This window comes from Nannobrachium achirus (genome assembly GCF_963921795.1).
Source record: "Nannobrachium achirus genome assembly, chromosome: 4".
Lineage (NCBI taxonomy): Eukaryota > Metazoa > Chordata > Actinopteri > Myctophiformes > Myctophidae > Nannobrachium > Nannobrachium achirus.
The window spans coordinates 29,515,983-29,529,819 of record NC_137813.1 but is presented as its reverse complement, the minus strand read 5'-3'; the positions used below and the strand labels follow the sequence as shown (position 1 = coordinate 29,529,819).

Below are 13,837 nucleotides of genomic sequence, written 5' to 3'. Positions count from 1 at the left end.
GTCAATCACAATTATTTTGGCCAGGATAATCATGACATGGCATCGGTCCCATGCGTACTGTGCCATCTGTGATCTGTCTCGTGCCATTTGTTTGGTTTGTTGTGCAACCTCTGTGTGTGCTCAAATTAGTCCCTGATGGCTGGGAAAGAATTAGGACAGAATGTTGCTTTTGCCCTTCTGCCTGGATATAACTGATCAACATCACTGCCTTTGGGACCCTTATAAGCTTGAGTTCTTCAGTACTTATCGGTAGTTACGTGCAGTTGAAAATAGCCACTCTACAAACTCACAGCACATTGTGAGCTTGGCCCTCAAATAATTGCAATAAACGATTTAATTGTGTTTCTGTCGTTATCCTCTCTCTCGTGTCTTTTTCCCTGAGGTGAGAGTGACCTGTCAGGAAGGAGCTGAGAGAGGGAAATGGTGAGAAAGCACATGTTGTTCACAGTCACACTGTCTGCCTTTTAAAAAAGTAGGCATTGAATTTTTACATGTGTAAGCTGTGAGAGAAATCCTCTGAAGGTAAAAGGCAACAATCTTTAAAAGTTGTTGGTCAGTGCACTTCTTTTGGACAAGCTGGGGGCTATCGGTTACCATGGTAACCAGTTAACACGACAGGTAACGTGATAACGGAGCGGCACTTCACGGGGGGAATCGTTAACAGGTGTGGGAACGTGTTGGGCATCCCATGTGTTCGATGATATTTTATTTTTAGTTTTTGCTGATGAATTGAGACACTGTTGGCACTGAGAAACACTAGACAACTTGTTTCAGAAAAGCTGACAGAGAGCGAGCGACCGAGCTGAGAGAGAGAGAGACAGAAACAGAGACAGAAGTTTGCAGATATGTGTGGACACTGGACATGATCAAAACTGTGCTAGACAGCAAAATCCTCACTTTCAGTTGACCATTACAGGCCTGTGCTGTGGCCTGATGGCTGGGTATTTGCTGTATCAGCAGGCTTACTGGGCAGTGTGTTGGTCGGAGAACACCAACATGGAAAATTCCAGACAGAGGAGACCAAAGGTCCAGCATATGTTTGTATTGTGTGAGAGATCGTGTGTGGTTTTGTGAGTGAGATTAAATGAACCTGCATTGACAAGTGGTTTTAGCTTAGTACGAGATAGTGAGACGTAGAGATCGAGACAGGCATATAAAAGTATCTGGGATATAGTTTCATCTACAGTATAAGCATAATTTATTTATACATTACTGTCAAATAAATCTAGTAAATTGGGATTGGGTAGAAAAGCTGACGGAGCAGAGATGGGGATGTGGGTACTGAGGAGATGGATAGAGATACAGGGGATTATAGAGACAGTTAAAGTATTGCTACATGAGAAAGGCATCTCTACGTCCCATCATGTATATATTATTTTAATTATTACTAGTAAGACGCCTCAGGGCGACATGCGACCTTGCCCTACGCGCCAATTCTTGGCCATCTGGCCAGTGATGGAGATCCATGCACTGTATATAGTACATCCCTTTTATGCCCATACATGGAGATCCTTGTCTGAACCAGCCACACAGATATATGGGCTGTCTTCCTCCATATATGGGCATTCCCATATGAAGTCCTGTTAGATATGGGCTTAATATTGATGACATCAGGGATCTCCATATATGGGCATAAAAGGGATTCTGTTAGAGTGGTTCCCATGACATCACAATATACAATATATTTTATGCCCATACATGGAGATCTCCATTTGAACCAGCCACACAGATATGGGCCATGTCTTTGCCATCTGGCCAGTGATATATATCGATTGACATAAGGGATCTTCATATATGGGCATAAAAGGGATTCTGGGGAATACCCATATATGGACTTTTACATAGGCGATGTCACCTGTGATATCACCTGTGATGTCACAGTGATGTGTCAAGGGAAACACAGTGTCAGGCGAGACCTTCAGAGATACACAGATACGTGGACAATATGTGCCGGACATCACAGTGACATGAGAGCATGATGTCAGAGTGGCAAACCCATAGACTGTAAAAATGTGTACACGTCTACACGCGGACAAGCTGTGACATTTCTTATTACAATAAGGAGTTTGAGTTGGGCACTCACGTAGCTAATAAAAAAAAATAAAATCACTTGAATACAAAAACATTGCTATATACACTATGTATACTATTAGGTCATATCATGGGCAACTGGCGGCCCGGGGGCCACATGCGGCCCCCATCTTCACTTAATGCGGCCCGCAGGTTAATATCGGAACACTGATAGATTTCAGGTGTTACAATTCTAAACATGCAAACATGACCCGCTAGTAGTTTTTTTCAAGCTCAAAATGTATCGCACTGTGGCGCGTTTTGACCTTGTAGATCGGCTATTTTTGCTATTTTTGACTGTATATGCATTGTGACCCTCCTGGAGTGAGTGTGAAAATATAGTGGCCCTCTCCATCATCAAAGTTGCCCACACCTGCTATAGGTTCTAATGATGATGAGGTTGGTTTGGCTGTTCTTCCAAACATTATCCCACTAATCCCAAACACACATTTCACTCTCACATTCACAAGCTACAAAGCTTCTTCAAAATGAAAGTTTACATAAGAAAACTGTGTTTTCATGACTGAGGTGTGCGTGTGTGTGTTGGTGGGGCCAGGATGTTAGTCTGGCGGTTCAGGAAATTCTGGATTGTACGTTGTTTATCATTTTTTTGGGGGGTCTATTTCTGTCTTTTATGGGTAGTATAAATTAGACTGACAGGAAATAGGCAGAGAGAGACGGGTCGGGGTGTGTCACGCAGTGAAGGTTGTCAGGATCCTGACTCAAACCTAGGTGCCTAGGTTCTTTTTTACCTGAAAATGTATTCTTTTATATGTGCCCAGAAGTACCAGGAAAAAGAAATCAACTCATGTTGATTTGTAAATACAGAGGTTGAAGTGTTAAGTTGCGGATGAGTGTCCACATGCATAGATGCATTATTATACAGAATACATAGGTGGGTTGGTTTACTTATGTATGGTATAATGTACACATGTGTGATTGTGTACATTTTCCCAAAGAGATTGTATAAGTGGTCACAGCTCAATATAGCCCTGGTGATAGAGTAACAGTTCAGATATGTTGCCATTGGCATGCTGTGCACAGTTTATCAGAAGTTGACACTTTTAAAGCTATACTGTGTAAGTTGCTCAACTTGTGGTCAGTAGCTCTATAGCAAACCTCGGTCGCGTCCGCGTCTTTCGTCGTTTTTCGGTTCTCACACCCCCGCGTCTGCCTCCACCTCGCCGAGATCTATCTTTTGAGGGGTCCCTGGTTGCTGTGCGTTCATCCATTCCGGAGATACACTCCTTCACCCATGCTTCACCGTGCACCCGAGTATAGAGACACACGGGAGACTACAAATATGGCCGCCCTAGCGACCCCACTCCAAGATGCGCTGTGATTGGCCGGCAGTGTATAACCCTCGCTGTGATTGGCCGGTAGTGTGATGACGCAATTTTGCCGCGAAAACCGGTCCCCGGTAGGGATCATAGAAAACATATAAAGAGAAGGCTTTAGAAGCTGAAAATAACGGAGTGGGGGTTCTAAAACGTTAGCGATTTAACAGTTAGGACAATTTTAAGATTTGTTTTATAAAAAAAGTTACATGGTATAACTTTAAAGTAATATTTAATATGGAAATCGTCACCCTTCAAAATAAGCTGGATCTTATGTATTTCTGTATTTATATGAGATTGCTTCAGAATTATACTACATATTTATTTATATAAAACAGCTGGACAGCGCATAATTGGGAAATCTGCTAGTGAAAGAATATAGGCTCGTTCCAGGACCCAAATGTAAATTCTGTCAAACTATTTGAAGCAGCATTTGGGTCTCCATTTCTATGCTCTGTATGGCCAAGCCCTCCTAGAACACACACACACACACACACACACACACACACACACACACACACACACACACACACACACACACACACACACACACACACACACACACACACACACACACACACACACACACACACACACACACATGTTCTCTCTCATTATCTTCAGCTCTTTCCACACTCTGTGACAGTCTTTTATCGCCTTTCCCTTTCTCTTACACCTCTCGTATGACTGCGTTACTGTGTTTATTGTTTCTTCTTTTTGTATGCCATTAGCATACTGTAACAGATCTAGGCTACCATCAAGATGAAAGAAAGTGGACTGATTTTTTTTTTTTACTTTCTGTCATCTTGGTTACAAACTGGATTTGCTGGCCATGCATACAGTACGTTTGTTACATATGCCAAACTGCCCTGAAACTGTCACCTCAATCACCCAAGTAACAAATATATAAATGAATCGCCTAAACACCCCAGACTATTGTATGATCACTGTTGGAGCTACAGTAGGAACAACAGGAACTGAGACCAACTTAAGCTGACCTGTTGCCTCGCCTGTTACTGAGAGTGTATGACCTATTCATTTATACAGTTTTCATTAAGACAGTATCATTGACTTACATACAATCCTGAGCGTTAATTTATCCATTTGTAACTCGTAAGAGTGTAAGAGTGTACAAAGTAGCCTAATGGACCCTTACATTTAGTATGCAATCAGAGTGAAATAAACACAAAATAAACATTTACTGTTTGTGTAATATGCACCATTGCTGTATCTTACAGTACTTCTTTAAGTGCTGTGCCACCTCTGGCGACTGAATTTCACCTGTGGCATCAATAAAGTTCTACCTATCTTCCTAAGCATCTTCCTATGCACCCGTTACTGTCTTTCTGGTTTTAAGTTGACAGGTTTTTATAAATATCCTGATCATCTCAGCCTGGTGTCAGAAATATTTGGTGACGGTACAGTGAGTGATTGTTTTCACATCATAAACCAGAAGGAAAGACAGGTTTCTAACGCTCCTGGCTTGCAAAAAGTTCAAAGTTCAACTTTTATCAGTGCGACAAAGGTTTATGGAAAAATGTAGATAGTACAAATGCATATAGAGCAGGTGATCATAATAAAGTAGTGCAGAAGACTATACAGTGTAAGCTGTCGGCAGCATCAAGAACTTTCTGCTGCCAATCGCTTAATAATGCAATTGATCTTTTTCATGGTTTCCATGTAGTATGTTTAGAATCAGAATTACCGTATTTTCCGGACTATAAGGCGCACTTAAAAGCCTTTAATTTTCGTATTCAGCTTTATTGTCACATCACAGGTTTACATAAGTTAAAAAGTGTGTGAAAGAAGAAGTCTGATAAACACCGTCAACTGAGTGGTTGTAGGATACGGTGTCCCACTCTGAATGTACAGTACTGTGTTTTTATAAATTAGGTTGTGGGTGTGTGTGTGTGTGTGGGTGTGCATAATGTTGGTATGTGTGTTGTGTGCCATGACAATGTAGAGCCTGCCCCCCAGCGTTGAGATGTTGTGATCAGATTAAGTCGTTTTTTATTGAATCAAGGCAATGCAGACCCTGTAACCACAAAAAATACTTAACATTTGCTCACAGAGACAAGGCTGGCTTTCCAGGACATGTGTGAAAACCTACTCTCAGAACCCCAATAACGAAGGCCAAATGTCAAAATGCTCTTGAGCAATACAATGACAAAAATACTCTCACTCACTCACTCACTCACTCACTCACTCACTCACTCACTCACTCACGTACACACACAATCACTCACTCACTCACGTACGTACACACACACACACACACACACACACACACACACACACACACACACACACACACACACACACACACACACACACACACACACACACACACACACACTCTCTCTCTCTCTCTCTCTCTCTCTCTCTCTCTCTCTCTCTCTCTCTCTCTCTCTCTCTCTCTCTCTCTCTCTCTCTCTCTCTCTCTCTCTCTCTCTCTCTCAAGCTCTCTAGTAGCCAGTAATGGGAAAGATGAATGGGAGTTTTTCATCTTCTCTCTAATTGGTCCACAGAGCTGGTGAGGTAATTGGATGATGTAATGCTGGGGCATATCTGAAAGCAGAGTCTGTTCCTTCTCTTGCTCTGCCACTCCCTCACTTACACTTACAGTGGGCAGTTAAAAGAGAGAGAGAGGGGGGGGGGGGGCTCTCTCTCTTAACTGCCCGCTCCCCTCCCAGAGCTCCTCTCTGCAGTGCTGGGCTGTTCGATAGATTGGTGTTGCCATGGTAAATAGAGGGCCCTGAGAACAGGGGTGTCACACCAAATTCTGGGTCCCTGCCTGGGTACAAGGATTCACTGCGTATTTCTTTTTTAAATAGTGAAGATTTGTGCAAGTCTTTGAAGGGTTTTTGAAAAACCTATGTTTCTATGTCGGTGGTGCTCAAACCTTTTCATGTGAACGACCCCCAAAATGATATGTATTTGGCCACGGACCCCCCATCTCAAAATATTTTGTTCCAGGGACCCCCCAGAAGCAAAATTTGAGATTTGCACACATTTTCACAACTTTTCAAAAATAGCAGATATACAAGCTCACAGCTCTGCTATTTTTCAATAGCCAAAGTATCAAATAATTAAATGTCAGGTGCTGGAGGAGACCCGTTGTTGTCTTCACCCTCCCAATGACTACTATGGGGATTAGCAGGGATAGATCTAGCATATAGTACTAGGGCATGGGGAATAATTACTGTGATGGGAATGGGATTTGGGGTGTCTTCACTATGTATACCTGCCTCAATGCGACACTGTACTTCAATAAAAAAAATTGAAAAGAAATGTCAGCCCCTGCCTCTCTAACACTCTCTGCACGTCCCTGCTCCCTAGGCCCTCTGGTCTCCCCTTGCTGCACCATGTCCTCTGAGCCCATGCAGGGGTCACGACCCGTGACCCCTCCACTGCCCTCTGCCAGATCTCCAGTGTTGTCTTCGCCAGTGTCCCCAGGTATGAGCCGCTGATGTTTGCTGTGCTGTGACGGGGTAAAGTAAAGCAAAGATTTTACACATCAAATATAATGTCTTTATTGCATATACTTTTGCAAATCGAAATGAAGGGAAAAGGGCAAGTGGGACAAAAATGTTGGGTGAATGTAGGTGTCTTCGTCTGTCTAATGTGCTCAGTGAGGGCTGACAAAATACCAAATCTAACTTATAGTTCTGTATTTGTTTGTTTGTTTGATTGATTGATTGTTTTATTTGACAAAAATGGAGAACAGTACAAGAATAGTCAATACAATAGAAATGTAGTACAGTAAAAGTACAGTTAAACCTAACCTGCCTAAGAGGAACATCCCAAATAAGACCTTTTACAGCCTTTTTTACGTTGGAAGTCCTCGGTATTTAATTCATGGACATAATAAATAGCAAGCAAAGAAAACATTCAACTAGAAATGATAAATCATTATTACTCTGGTTTCGTTGTCGTTTTTGTTGAGCATGAAAAAGAAAAGTAAAGTAGACTACACCAATGGCAAGCAGGGCTGCAGCAGCACTCTCTCTCTCTCTCACACACACACACGCGAGCGAAGAGTTGTTTTCCGTGGTAAAGTGTGTGTGTGTACTGGCTGGGCTGTTACACCGCAAATGGTGACCTATAGAATCTGGCATTCCCATAGCGGCTCCTCCTAGCTCCTCCTATAGCTAACGGTGACGACGGGATCCTAGCGAATGAACGGCTGGGGGGACCAGACATGGGGGGACGAAAGCAACTACAGAGCTAAAAATAGTGACAGCACTCGTTTATTTTGCTTTGCAGTGCCGCGCACACCCAAATACAAATAAACACGTCATATGATGTCAGCCTTGCTCCGCAACGCCCATGCACTTGTGTCTTCTTTTTTGAGCGCTTCATGATCACGTGACTTGAGGACAGATTCTGAAGTATTCTTTGCTCTGGTTTCTCGATCCTCGAAACCAGAGAATAATATCGCAGTTATAAAAACACTATGTACAAGATAGGGGAAACAAGGGGATGGGGCTGAGAAGTGATAACTACCTCCTTCTCTGGCCTTCTGAAACGTGAGTTTTCAGGGCAGTTTTGAAGGATGCCAGCGAGCTACATGTTTTAAGGGAGGTAGTCAAGGAATTCCACACCTGGGTGGCAGTGTTGTAGAAGGAGAATTTACCAGACTAGTTTGACCATATCATGCGAAAACTATACATAACTGTATATCAGGCACAGCAACGAAGTGTGTGTGTGTGTGTGTGTGTGTGTGTGTGTGTGTGTGTGTGTGTGTGTGTGTGTGTGTGTGTGTGTGTGTGTGTGTGTGTGTGTGTGTGTGTGTGTGTGTGTGTGTGTGTGTGTGTGTGTGTGTGTGTGTGTGTGTGTGTGTGTGTGTGTGTGTGTGTGTGTGTGTGTGTGTGTTGCATGTGCGCCCTTTAGGATCCCTGCGGCTGCCAGCCAGAGACCGGTCTCCCTCCCCTATGAGGGGCTTCCTCATCCCCAGTCCACTGCCCACACGGAGAACCAGGACCTGCTCAGCGTAGGCACACACACACACACACACACACACACACACACACACACACACACACACACACACACACACACACACACACACACACACACACACACACACACACACATACATACAGACTGTGCAAGTGTGTGTGTACTAGTAGTCTGTATATGCCAGTCATTGGCCGACTAGAATTTGGCTATTAAATATACATATTCTATTTGGCCATCGTGGCCGGCAAAAAGAAGTGAATGAATTGTCATTATTAGGCTATGAAATTAACACAATATTACAATATATATTTAAAGTTAATCTATGAGCATACATTGACTGGCAAATCATCAGTGTGGTTTCCCAAGACCAGCCAACTAGGCTACTGCCCTCCTGCACTGCGCTCTAAACACAGCCACGCACACGCACGCGCACACACACACACATGAAACAGAGAGATGCCCCCTGCCACGTTCTGTGTGACAAACACAAAACGGGGAGCAATAAAGGATCAGTCATTGTACACACACACACACACACACACACACACACACACACACACACACACACACACACACACACACACACTGTGCAGATTAGTCTGGCTCAGTTGTGATTGGATTTTACTGCCCCCGAAGTTGTGGGGCACCAATCAGGGCCTAGTTTTTCCGCCCCTCGTAAATGCAGGTTCACCCATAGATTCCAGACTAATACATACTGTAGTGTACACAGTGTCTGTTGTTGTGTTGCTGCCCCTCTTATTATCTCCACAAACTCTCTCACCCCCCCTGCAGGACAGCACGTGCGGCTCAAGGACCAGTGTTTAGTGGTGTGTGCAAGTGCTTCTGTCGCTCCAAAGGACACGGCTTCATCACACCGTCTGACGGGGGACCGGACATCTTTGTACATATCTCAGAGTGAGTGTGTGTTGTGTGTGTGTGTGTGTGTGGGGGGGGGGGGGTGTATTACTATACTTGAGGACCAAATGTCCCCACAAGTATAGTAGAATTTCAGAAAGAGACATTGTGAAGACCATTTTCCTGCTCCTCACAACATCATGTTTTGTTATATGGTTTTTAAGGTCTTTACACACCAAGGGCAAATAATTCGCTTTAAAAAAAAAAAAAAACTCTTAAAGTCGATCGCTTAGCATCGCTTATTAGTGTGTGCGCATCATCAGACCGGGGGCCCTTGTATAGGAGTAGAGTGGGTTAAATGCCTCAGCCCCTCCCTCTCTCTCCCACCACCACACACACGGAAAGGCGGCTTCAGGCATGTGTAGGAGTATGAAAGAGGACAATATCTGATGACCTTCGCTAGTTGGCGTCTGTTATCACCCACTGGCTTAAAACGCTTAGACATCAACAGAACACACACATACAAACACACACACACACACACACACACACACACACACACACACACACACACACACACACACACACACAAACAGGTTTACAGGGATTTCTCTGAAAACCTACTCTTCAAACCCCCAATAACAATGCCAAGTGCTCTTGAGCAATACTATGACGCCTGCATGCGTCAATGCCATGTCACTCAGCTCCTTTCCACTCTTAACTGCCAACAAAAAACTAGCAAATCCTTGAGACGTGTGTGTGTGTGTGTGTGTGTGTGTGTGTGTGTGTGTGTGTGTGTGTGTGTGTGTGTGTGTGTGTGTGTGTGTGTGTGTGTGTGTGTGTGGTTCGAGATGAACTAAATTAACACAAAACACACTCAGCGACCTTCAGTATCAATGTTTCTGTTAATGGTATACTGTAGTAAATCTTCTGGCCTATCATTTCTCACATGATGTGCACTTTAGTTTGCATGTGACATCGGCATTTTTATTGCTGGTTTTATGACTAGTGTGGTATGTTACACATGCTAGTTTTGTTCTGCCGTTTACATAATGCCTGTTAAACTGACTGTCATGTTCACGCTACATCAATAAATCTCCTCTTGACTTCTTCTCGCTTCTCTCTCACCACCCTGTTCTTAATTAATCTTGCTCTTTCACTTCTCCCACCCCGCCCTCCTCTCCGTTTGTGCAGTGTGGAGGGCGAGTATGTACCTGTGGAAGGAGACGAGGTCAGCTACAAGGTGTGTACCATCCCCCCCAAACACACAAAGAAGCAGGCGGTGGAGGTGACCATCACCCACCTCAACCCAGAGAGCAAGCATGAGACCTGGTCAGGACACACTGTCAGCACATGAGGACAGAACTGTGGAGGTCTGGAAGGAGGGGATAGAGGATGGGTGGGTGGGTTGCTCGGGTGGCTGGGAAGGAATGAGGAAGAGGAGAGAGGAAAAGATGGATGGATAAGCATGAAGGAGGAGGGATTAAAACGGGACGTAGGAGATTAATTGGAAAGAGACACAGGAGAGAGGAAGATGGAGGGAAACACTTTACCTATAGGTGTGGACCGATGAATACACAACAACCTTTATGCCTAGCTCACACCATTAGCGGAACTCTGCTTCCACTTTCTGACCATTGTCAAAGAGTGACCTTGCTGCGTGGCTGTGTTCTGAACTAGGCAAACAATACACATTTAGGTGCCGGGCATGTTTTGCACATTTCTGACACCATACCCATTTAGGTGGAAATGGAAAACTGCTTAGCAGAAAAGCACTATCGCTGTTGGTGTGAACTAGGCATTGGCGACCTGCAGGGTACAGGCAGTTCTATAGTTTGAATTAAAAGCCTTAGAAAGCTGAAAAGTCTTAACCATTAACACCTAAGACAACCAGGTTATGTTGACATGGCTGTTTTTAGGAACGTTTTTATTTTATTTTATGGATGGACATTAGCTAGTCTGTACCCTACAAGCTTTGTATTCTCTGTTACCTTCCATGTGTATCTATACAGAAAAAAAGATCCCTGAGTTTATTTGTATTCAAAGTTGTGAGAGAATGTCAAATTAAGTGGTTGGTTTTGAGTGTCAAAAAAGTAGATGTGTTAAAAAATAAAGAGGAAATGTTTGTCGGATTAAGTTGTATTACAATGACATCGTTCATAGTTTTTGTTTTGTTGTAGTTTTGTAGGAATTGATGTAGAACTCTGTTCTGTTAATATTACTATGGTTGAGATCATGTACCTTAGTTCTTCCAAAAGAAGATTCTATATGGAACTGAAAAAGATTTCCACCACACAGATCCAACTTTTCCGGGGTCATATGGAACCTTTTTGGAGTTCTATATCGGAAGTTTTTATTTTTATGAAAAGTTTGTTTGGAAATGTTTGTGTGCTGAAAATTCATCTCCGCTGCAACGACCAGTTTCCAGAACCTTCTTTGATACAAAGGGGTTTAAGGGAACTTTATATTGCTCTCTTGGTGTGTATGAGATTTGCCTTAGCATTTGGTGTTCCTATCTCAAGAGTGTTTTTTCTGACTAAGCACTGGACTTACAACATTCTATAACTCTTAATATATCAGATGTATATTTAGATATGACCTGACATTTTGCAGTCAATGATTTTTAGCGAGCCATGAGCCAGATGGAGTGACTGGTAAATAGCTATCGTACATGTCCTGCTGTACTTACCTACTATACTGCATGCTTACTGCTTAGGGTGCCCCCTTGAGGTACAGGAAAGGACTCCCGCACACTATCTTCTTCACTTACATTATAAAAATAGGCATTGTGAATGTTTTGCTACACAGACTCATCAGGTTAGGATACTTTTGAAATAATCTGATGAAGGCCTGCATACCAATCGTTGTCAATAAATATTTGTATCTGCCAGTGAAGAAGACAATGTGTGGGAGTCCTTGTTACTGCAATGGTCGCCCTGTGGTCTCCTCCAACGCATTTGTGCAAAGGTTTTGCTCTTTAATGCCCCTTGAGGTGAGTTGTTTGGAAATTAATGCATATTTAGCTTGCTTTTCTGACAGCACAAGGACTCAATGTCATTCAGATAGTGTTTAAAAGCTCAGTTCAACAGTGTTGCATGTTTGAGAGAGAATGGCTTTCAGAAGACACTGCTGAAGGATAGCTCAGAGTCAGGATGCATGATAACAAGGTGATTACTCAACAGTTGTATTGTACAGTATAGTACTGTATGTACCATAGTTTCAAAGTGCCCCTTCATGCATTAATCCTGCATCTATGTTGCTTTAAGTTGGTAAAGTTAGTACTACAAACACGTCTTTGTTGAAAGTCACACAGTAAAACCAAAGTAGTATGTTGCAAATCAAAACTTCTTTGACTTCTGACCTCCAGGGATTAAAAAAACAATGCATGTGTCAACATCAGTTCAGTATTGGTTACGTATTAAAGGGTTCAGAGTCCTCTAATGCATTAACTGTTGTAGACTTCTACCTTCATGCACTGTATTGCATGTATCTTGCATTAGTGATGTAGAGGATAATTTTCAGAGTTGGACATTTAGAATGACATTTTGTCATATTTAACTCGACTAGATTTGTATTTGTTGTTTTTTCAAATATCTCCTTTTTGGGAATGGAGCCCAAAATGCAGCAGTGGTGCAAGTGGTATGAAATGAAAGTGGTGCGTACTGCACAGTCAAATCTGGAGGGTAAACAGAGTGTAATGACGTGGTGACAGTCTAGACTCTAGAGACATTCCGCTCACCTAAATAAACAATAATTTCTGCCCTGGAGTTGCTAACATACAAACCCCATGTATACCATGTTGGCAACACTTGAGTTTTCCTTTTCAGGTCAGAGGTGGGACAGATTTATGTTTCTGGTGGGCTTTCTGATTTGAAGTGGAGAACCTTTTGGAGTACTGTAGATTGAGGTTGAGGGACTTACTGCATGTGCCTACTTATGCCCAGAGCACATACAGCTCTGTCTGTGCCTACCAATATATCACTTGTTTAATTCTGTATACTATTCTGCTTGGTTGGTGAAGTGAGAGAAATAAACCATATTGAATTCCTCCTTTGATCTTTGACATTTTTATGGCTCCCTTGTTTTTTGTTTTAATGGTTATTATTATTACAAATATGTATCAAAAACATCCCAAAACATTTTTTTTTCATGATTTTTCACCCAGTCATTTCATTAATAATTAAAGGAAGTTAAGAAATTCCATAAATTAGAACACAAATTATTAAGAACTAGTGAAAATAGCCGATCTACAAGCTCACAACGCGGCGGGAAGCGACACATTGTGAGCTTGCAGATCTGCGGTTTTCACTAGTTTGGGTCCCAGCCAGGCAAACCTAATTTCTCTTTTGGGTCTCGAGCTAAAAGTTTGGGAACCACTGGCTTAAACCATACTGTATGTCGGATCCCGAAAGGGTTATTTTACCACTTTCTGTGTGAATAATATAAGGAGATTATATGGAGATATAAGGAGTCAACCTTTAAAAAATAAAAACAAAAAAATACATCCACTTGTCTGGGTTCATCAGCCATTGTTGGCCATTTACAATGTATTGAGGATCTCAGTAATAGACATCAATATAACAAATAATTAATGTTTAATAAAAACCCAACCT

The 13,837-nt window shown here is 42.6% G+C and overlaps 1 protein-coding gene across 1 annotated transcript in view; it reads left to right on the top strand.

Annotated features, from left to right (window-relative positions):
* Positions 1–13,274, top strand: part of carhsp1 (calcium regulated heat stable protein 1) — a 34,087-nt gene extending 20,813 nt beyond the window's left edge. Inside the window, exons 2-5 of the mRNA XM_080724067.1 lie at positions 6,747–6,863; positions 8,301–8,400; positions 9,162–9,284; positions 10,419–13,274. Coding sequence (XP_080580193.1) covers positions 6,773–6,863; positions 8,301–8,400; positions 9,162–9,284; positions 10,419–10,581 — 477 coding nt within the window. The 5' untranslated portion in view covers positions 6,747–6,772 and the 3' untranslated portion in view covers positions 10,582–13,274. The remainder of the gene's footprint in view (positions 1–6,746; positions 6,864–8,300; positions 8,401–9,161; positions 9,285–10,418) is intronic.
* Positions 13,275–13,837: the final 563 nt, after the last annotated feature.